Consider the following 8,057-nt stretch of genomic DNA (forward strand, 5'->3'; position numbering starts at 1 on the left):
AAATAAACATCTTTAAAAAAGAAACAATTTTTTAAAAAAGATTTGTCTTTTTATATCATTAAATAGTATGTGTCCAAAACAGTCTCTCCTAGGGCGCCTAGGTGGCTCAGCCAGTTAAGCATCTGAGTCTTGGCCTCAGCTCAGGTCATGATCTCACAGTTCATGGGACTGAGTCCTGCGTCTGCTGTGAGCACAGAGCCTGCCTTGGATTTTCTCTGTCTCTGGCCCTGTACTATTCGTGCACATGCTCGCTCTCTCTCTTTCTCAAAAGAAATAAAAATAAAATCTCCCTCCCCCCAAAATACAGAAAACTATAAGGAAGAAAGAAAACATGGCAGTGGAAGTTTCTCCAGATGTTACGTTACACCTGCTTACGCACATGCAGAGAATATACTGATATAGTTTATAAAAGTGAGACCACTTTACCCATGAGCGTCTGGACCTGCTGTTTCTCATCCCACTTTCTAGCCTGGGTGTTTTTGACATCAGTACATCTGGATCTGCCCCCAACAAATTGTCTTTTCTCCTTGTTTAGACCCAAACCTCAGGAGGGCTAGGGCATCATAACATAACCCCTAAGCCCGTTGGTAACCAGTGATGAGGGGACATTGGGGACAGAAACTGAGCACATCAGCTCTTTTACACCCCAGGGAAGCCGTTCTTGGGTGTTCCCTCATGTGGCTCCCATTGGACGACTCCGGGGTGGGGGAGAGCCTGGCGGTCCTTCTAGAGCGAGACAGCCTGAACCCACACCTGCGCCATCTTGCTTTTTGTGTGACCTCGGGCCACATATTTGACCTCTCTGGCCCACAGGTTCTCCACGTCTCGATGGGTATCCTGGTTATACTTTTTAGGGTTATTGAGTAAATGCACACATATAAAGCTGCCGATAATAGTTCTCTTTATTTATCCCCATTTGACAGCTGGAAACGGAGGCAGTAAGGGGCGGAGCCAACATAAGAACTTAGGCCAGTGTGTCTAACCAGTCCCCAGTCTTGCCCAGGGGTGTGCCCTGCTCACAGGAGCCTTGGAGACCACAGGGTCCATCTTCCTCCGGGGGAGATTGAGGCCTGGGAACGGGAGTTGGATCTATTTTGCTGACCTCAAAATTCCTCCTGGAAAGAAAGTTCTCTCACCCTGAGCCCTGGGATTAGAGGAAGAGAGGGGAGAGCACAGCCCTGGCCTCTCTGACTGACCACGAGCAACCCTCCCCTGCCCAGGCCGGCCCTACACCCTGAGCGTGGCCCTGCCAGGCTCCATCCTGGACAACGCCCAGTCGCCGGAGCTCCGCACCTACCTGGCTGGCCAGATTGCCAGGGCCTGCACCATCTTCTGCGTGGATGAGATTGTGGTGTTCGATGAAGAAGGCCAAGATGCCAAGTGAGGAACCAGCCAACAGGGCCCCAGGGCGCAGGGAGCCGGGAGGGGCTGCTAGGGTTGGCTTTGCTTCCTTCTTATCGCTGCCTACTTGCCTGGGCTGGGAAAGGTCTGAAATGCCCCCCAGTGAATCTGGCGGGAAGAGTCACAAAGCAGGAGACCTCAGAGGTCAGATTGGGTGGAGGAGCTCTGGCAGGGAGCACAGTAGGCTCTGGAAGCCCTCTCTCTCTCTCCAGGACTGTGGAGGGTGAATTCAGGGGCGTCGGCAAGAAGGGGCAGGCGTGCGTGCAGCTGGCCCGGATCCTACAGTACCTGGAGTGTCCGCAGTAAGGGGGTGAAGGGCAGACCGGCCTGCATGTGGTGAGGTGGGGAGGGTGGTCAAGGTGCAGGTCAGGCAGGACGTGGCCTCCCCTGGGAACTTTCTGAGGTCTGTGTTCTTTACTAGGTACCTAAGGAAAGCGTTCTTCCCCAAGCACCAGGATCTCCAGTTTGCAGGTAAGGCTGGGGGAGGTGGGGGCTGCCCCTCGTTTCCCATGGATCATCCCCCAGATCCTGAGAAACTGCGGCACGTTTGGGAGAGCTGCCCCAAGCAAGGCGGCAAGCAGCAGGTGTGTGACCTGGAACTTGGAACTCCATACCGCTGCATGCTTTTGCACCCCCTTCCCCGCCCTGACAGGGCTTCTGAACCCCCTGGACAGCCCTCACCACATGCGTCAGGATGAGGAATCCGAGTTCAGAGAAGGCATCGTGGTGGACCGGCCCACCCGGCCAGGCCACGGGTCCTTTGTCAACTGCGGCATGAAGAAGGTAGGACTTGGGAGGGTGGGTGAAGACACAAGTTGGGGACACGCCCTGGCTACGGAGGGCAGGGAGGCTCATGTGAGTGGGGAGCCCTGGACCCAGGCATCTGTGCCTGGAATTCCCCCGATGGCAGGTTTCGGCCAGAGAAGTGTCCCGAAACAGGGCTCAATAGATAAAGCCAGGAACCAGTGGACGGCTTCTTGAAAAGGAAGTGAACAGGAGATAGTTCTCGTTCTTAAACCGAGCCCACCCCAGCCCTGAATCCCTCTGGGGCGGCTCCAGGGAGGACACAGACCCACGCTGGGCACACTCCTCGGCCACCTGGCTCTGCTCAGGTCTCCTGGAGTCAGAGACAAACACTTCCATGTGTGGGACCCCTCCCCGCAAAACAGAGCAGACCAGAAGTGACTGGCTAAAAGCAGAGCAGGATGAGTCAGGCCCAGACGAAAGGAAGAAACATGAGAAACCTCTAAAGGGAAAGAAAGAGCCCCGTATCCTGAATTCGGAATTGGCATGAAACGCGGACATCCGTGGTCCATTTACCTCATGCGGGGCCCTGGGCACTCAAACAGTCGCTGTTGTTTATGGAGGGTTTCCTAGTTGACAGATGAAGAGAGTGAGGCCCCGAGAGGTTACGTGGCCGGTTCAAACTGCTATAGCTAGGAAGTGGCATGGCCACTTCTGTTCAAAGCAGAGACGGGATTTCGTCTCATGAAACACTGTCTACTCTGTGCCAGGCCCAGAGCATCCGTCTCCACCTAGTGTCCTGGGGTAGTCATTTTGCAGGAATGGTCTCTTGTGAGCAGGACTGGCAGGTGCCACAGAAAGGGGGCGGAGGTTGACCTGGAGCCCTTAGGTACCTGGCCAGCCTCCTCCCCCTATTCACCCACATAAGGGAGAGCAGTGACCCCTGCTGGTCCTGTGGGGAATAGCACCCATTTCTCCGGGCTTCTCCCCAGGAGGTGAAGATTGATAAGAACTTGGAGCCTGGACTTCGGGTGACAGTGCAGCTGAACCAGAAGCAGCTCCCAGGTATCTGGAAACTTCCCAGCCTGGCCGGCATTTGGGCTCGGAGCCGCCGCCTTCCACCTCCTTGTCCCTCACCCCATCTTCACAGCCTCTCTGCTTCCTCTCCAGAAAGCAAGACCTACCGGGGCAAAGTCGTGTCTTCGCAGGACCCCCGCACCAAAGCCGGTCTCTACTGGGGCTACACGGTGCGGCTGGCCTCCTGCCTCAGTAAGGACAGCGCTTCCTCCTCTGCATATCTGGCCTCTCTCTGGGAGGCCACAGAGAGCCTTGCCTGACCCAAAAGGCAGACCGAGGGCTTTGTCCTGCCACCTTCCTGTGTGGCAAATGCCTGTCCTTCTCTGGGCCTCCATCTCCCTGAGTGCACCGCCTGGAGTACTGTGAAGGACTTCTGAGGGAAAGGATCATGATCGATTAGTAATGTCTAGGATGGGAGGACCAGATAGGAGTTCTCAGAGGCCCCTCCTCCCCACCCTCCACTTGGTTTCCCCAATCTAACACAGGCATGGCCTCCCCTTGCTCAGTCCCTGACTTCCCTGGGGCAGTGGAGGGCCTGGGTGTGGCTCCCTTGCCTGAGTCCCCTTCTCCACCCCTCCACCCCAGTGTACGCACGCACATAGCCAAGTGGCCGTGGCACTGAAGTGGGACCCCCCAGTGAACTGGTCTCCTCCCCTCCCCCCAAGGTGCCGTGTTTGCTGAGGCTCCCTTCCAGGATGGGTACGACCTGACCATCGGGACATCGGAGAGGGGCTCAGATGTGGCCTCTGCCCAGCTTCCCAGCTTCAGGTGGGTACAGCCCCGGGCGGGGCGGGGTAGCCCAGGAATAGAGTTGGAAACTGTCTGCCCCGGAGTGGGGGGCGGAGCTACAGGGGCTGGGCCCCCACCGCGTAGCAGGAGGTGGGGGCTGGGCGCTCTGGGGAGCTGCACGCAGTGTGGCCTCAGGCGAGCAGTCACTGACCCCCTCCCTCCCCCGGGTGCAGGCACGCTCTTGTGGTGTTTGGGGGTCTCCAGGGGCTGGAAGCTGGCGTGGACGCCGACCCCAACCTGGAGGTGGCCGAGCCCAGTGTCCTCTTCGATCTGTACGTCAACACGTGTCCGAGCCAGGGCAGCCGCACCATCCGCACGGAGGTGAGCCCGCCCCTCCGCCTCCAGCCCCAGGCTGTCGTGGAGCCTCTGCCACCCACCGGGGGTGTGTCCAACCGGAGTGCTGCCCTTGGTGTCGTCCACTCCGCTGAGGCTGTCTCGAGCCCGTGTGCCCTGGGGTTTCCTCAGCATCTGAGTGGGTGGGGAGTTAAGAACCCCGGGCGCTGGTGCCCATCCAGTTGCTTCCAGGCTGGGTGACCCTGGCCACCCCTGCTCTGGGCCTTGGTTTCCCCAGCTGTGTGCTCCACGTCGCACTCCATGGGTGACTGGGGTGGGCAGGGCTGCCCTTCCCACTGGGCCTCACCGGTATGGGACACTATGTCCTGGGCATCCGTGGAGCTGGTGGCCGCATGAGGGAGGTCAGCACACGCAGCACCCTGTAGGCACCTGGCTTCCATTATTGTCAAAGGGCGGGGAGAGTACGTAGGTGGTCTGTCCCCAGGGGTCCTGCAGGGTCCCCCACACCCACCCCGTACTAGAGGCTGAGAACTTGCTGCCTGTCGCCTCCCCTAATCCTGACCCTGGGAGGCAGGTATGATTCTGATCATCCACACTTTAGAGGGAGACCCGGCCTGGCCCTGGCACAGCATGCAGCCAGCCGCTGGCAGGTCGGCAGGGTGAGGCTGAGCCTGGTCTGAACCGCTGAGGCGGCACTGCCAGGCAGGGAGCCGGGCCCCCGCCAGCCTCCCAGGCCCCCAGCCCGGTGCTTTACTCCTCCAGGAAGCCATCCTCATCTCCCTGGCCGCCCTGCGGCCTGGCCTCACCCAGGCGGGCACCCGGCCCAGCTGAAGGTCCCGTCCGGCCCACGCCAGCAGAGCAGCAGCGGGAAAGCCAGAGGTGCCTGGGAGGTCCCGCCGGGACCGACACAGCCACGCCTTGTCTCCGAAAATCACCACCTTTAATGCAGCCCCGCCCCCACAGTCTGGCAGGGCTACGGCCTTCACTTTGTGCCCGCACTGATGGCCTTCAGGCTGCCTGCCCGTGCCAGGATATTTGGCACGAAGAGCAGCCCCGAGGCCCGCTCGATGCTCTCGATGGGCACCAGGAAGCGCTCCAGCGGCGTCGCCTCATCCACAGGGGCGTTGGGCATCACGTAGGAGCGGAGTTCGATCTGCCCGCCTGCTGCCTCCAGGATCAGCACCTTGAAGAAGTGGGTGGGCACTGCCACGTGGTTCTTCCCGATGACCTGGTACTTCACGTAGGACTTCCCGTCAGCCTCTGTCCTGCGGGCAGACCAGAGCACTGGTTGGACCCAAGGCTGCTCCCGTGGGCCTGCCACCTCAGCTCGAGGCCTCCGCGCCCGGCTAGGCTCCCCAGGAGGCTGGGATCGCCCACCCTGTTTCCCTCGGGCCCGGCACGGGGTCAGGCAGGGTGGGTCACGGCAGTAAATGTTACCGAGAGAACCGGGCCTCGTGGACACTCGCCTTCGTTCCTGCAGACACACGCTTACGCTCTACCTCCCCTGCGGAGGGCGAGCACCAGTGGGCAAGGCGCACGACCCCGGCATTCCCAGAGCCAGCAGAGGCCCTTGTGTCCTGGCTCTGGTGACTTCCGGTCTTTCCTGTTTCAGCAGGCCATATGAGGCACTTGCTAATTACCCGTGCCTCAGCCCCTGCTCATCGCAGTGACCCCCACCCACCCCCGTTTGACTCCTAAGCCACCACGAGGTAGGCAGTGGCTATTATCTCCATTGAACAGGAGAGGACACTGAGGTCATTTGCCTTCGGCACTCCCCTAGAGACCCGGTGACGGGGCCTGGATTCCATCTCGGGCCCGTGGACTTTGCCACAGCCTTTTGCCTCCCCCATCTCAGTCTTCAGGAGGCCAGAAAAATCACTGACATGCCCACAGGAGCTCAGTCCCTTCCACCTGGGAGGCAGAGACAGGAGTGGAGGCTCAGGGTCAGGGAGACGGAGTTCGAACCCTGGCCCTGGGAGAAGGGTGAGGAGCATTGCTCCAAGCGGAGGAGACCGAAGGCAAGAGCCGGATGGAAGGTTTTCTGTCTGGGCAGAGCAGAGGCAGGTTTGGGGCCTGGTGCTCTGGGCAGGGCAGACGGTCTAGGTGGGCACCCGCAGGTCCCTGGCTATAGAAGTGGAATTAGGGGGCCTGAAGCAGGGAGCAAACAGGTGTCGAGAAACCAGATGACTTGACGTGGCACTCAGTGTGGACCCAGGGTCCAAGGCAAGCCTGGATGGTGTGAGTGGCCGGAGGGGGCCTCTAGTGAAAGGCAGGGCCTGGCATCCCCAGCCCCCACCCCACCCGCCCCCCTCGCCCACTCTAGCCTTACCTGGGCAGGAAGAGGGGCCCTGTGCACACATAGACATTTTGGTAGGTGCGGGTCAAGCTCCGGCTGTACTTTTCCAGGTTGTTCCAGGCATTCTGGTTGAGGTGGGGCACCTGGATGGAGAGGCCGGGCTCAGACTGGGGCTGGGGCCCGCCCTCCACTGCCAGGGCGGAAACTGGCACCAGGCTGCCACAGTCCAGCGGGGAGTGGGGTGGGCAAGCATGTTGAGGAAACCGAGGTTCGAGGAAGGAGAGCCTCCTTTAGGCCACCTGGTCGCGGGGCTGGAGCCAGCCAGAGCTCAGGGGGTGCTGGCCTGCCCCTACCTGGGGTGGGAGGGGCTCGCATCCCGGATCGGAAATGTTCCTCGGCTCCCTCTTCGGAGAAGCAGGCCTCCCCGCCAGGCCGAGGGGCTCGTGGGCAGGCCAGCTCTCCAACCCTCGCACTCCCTTCCCAGTTTGAACCCCATGCAGAGCCTGGCTGGAAGTCATGGATCTGGTCCTGACTCCAGCCCGTGAGCTCTCCGATGTCCTGAATGGGCGGGGCTGCGGCGCTAGGGGAGAAGTCAGATGGGAGGCTCAGAACCCCCACGGGCTTCACCCAGAGCCGCAGGTCAAGTCTCCAGGCCCAGCCGGGAACAGGAGGTAGGGCGCACAGTGACAGTTCACCGCTGACTATGCAAGCTATTTTCCTTAGACTTCTTCCCGTAAAGCTGGCAGGGTAGAGGCAATGGCTGAAAACCCAGGTTCCCCCAGACAGACTGCCAGGGTCTCCTGCTGTGTGACAACCGACCAGTCGCTCTACCTCTCTGTGCCCCGATCCCCTCGTTAGAGACAGGATGCGCGGAATGCTTGCCACGGACTAGGAAGCGAGCTCAATACTCTTGTTCGCACTGCCCTCGGTTCCCCGGCGCTGCCGCGAGGAAACCGAAGCGCACGGAGGGGCCCGGTGGCCACCGTCAGGGTCAGCCTGCAGAGCGGGTGCCCGGCGCCCGCGTGCTCGGGGCCTCCCGCCCGGGGCGCCGCGAGGAAGCCGAGGCTCCGGGAGGCGGTGAGCGCGGGCGCTACCTGGGGCGCGACGTTGCTCAGGTAGAAGGTATCGTCCATGGCCTTCTGGCTCCAGCGGTGGTTGGCGGCGGCGGCGAGATGGCCGCGGTCGAAGCCGCTGCCGCGGTAGTCGGCGTTGGTGGCGCGGTGGTACGCGTGCACCGAGTCGTCCTCGCGGAAGTCGCACGAGCGGCGGTCGCCGTCGCCGCGGAGCCGCTCGGGCCGCAGCTGCTCCACCACCCAGAGCGCGCCGCGGGTGCGCGGGTCGTAGCACAGCACGTACGACTCGCGGCTCTTGAGCTGCGCCAGCCCCGGCAGCCCGTACTTGGCCAGCTCGCCGGCGCCGCCGCCCGCCGGGGTGCCGGGCTTCGCGGGCACCGCGG

At 61.2% G+C, this 8,057-nt stretch overlaps 2 protein-coding genes and 1 long non-coding RNA gene across 3 annotated transcripts in view; 1 reads left to right on the forward strand and 2 right to left on the reverse strand.

Moving 5' to 3' along the window:
* The window catches only part of SPOUT1 (SPOUT domain containing methyltransferase 1), a 7,678-nt gene extending 1,923 nt beyond the window's left edge, over positions 1–5,755 (forward strand). Inside the window, exons 4-12 of the mRNA XM_029920383.1 lie at positions 1,221–1,380; positions 1,614–1,703; positions 1,823–1,872; positions 2,054–2,184; positions 3,138–3,210; positions 3,316–3,414; positions 3,888–3,990; positions 4,185–4,332; positions 5,068–5,755. Of these exons, the coding sequence (XP_029776243.1) occupies positions 1,221–1,380; positions 1,614–1,703; positions 1,823–1,872; positions 2,054–2,184; positions 3,138–3,210; positions 3,316–3,414; positions 3,888–3,990; positions 4,185–4,332; positions 5,068–5,136 (923 nt within the window). The 3' untranslated portion in view covers positions 5,137–5,755. The remainder of the gene's footprint in view (positions 1–1,220; positions 1,381–1,613; positions 1,704–1,822; positions 1,873–2,053; positions 2,185–3,137; positions 3,211–3,315; positions 3,415–3,887; positions 3,991–4,184; positions 4,333–5,067) is intronic.
* LOC115276370 lies at positions 885–3,717 on the reverse strand. Its single transcript, XR_003901905.1, has 2 exons — positions 1,298–3,717; positions 885–1,115 (listed from the first exon to the last, which is right to left on the reverse strand). It is a non-coding gene; the product is annotated as an uncharacterized LOC115276370 (long non-coding RNA).
* Positions 5,229–8,055, reverse strand: ENDOG (endonuclease G; the record flags this gene model as incomplete). Its single annotated transcript, XM_029921066.1, has 3 exons — positions 5,229–5,570; positions 6,635–6,744; positions 7,696–8,055. Coding segments are annotated over 3 exons (753 nt in total), but the record flags the coding sequence as incomplete, so codon positions are not given.
* Positions 8,056–8,057: the final 2 nt, after the last annotated feature.

The sequence above is a fragment of the Suricata suricatta genome, chromosome 13 (genome assembly GCF_006229205.1).
Source record: "Suricata suricatta isolate VVHF042 chromosome 13, meerkat_22Aug2017_6uvM2_HiC, whole genome shotgun sequence".
Classification (NCBI taxonomy): Eukaryota; Metazoa; Chordata; class Mammalia; order Carnivora; family Herpestidae; genus Suricata; species Suricata suricatta.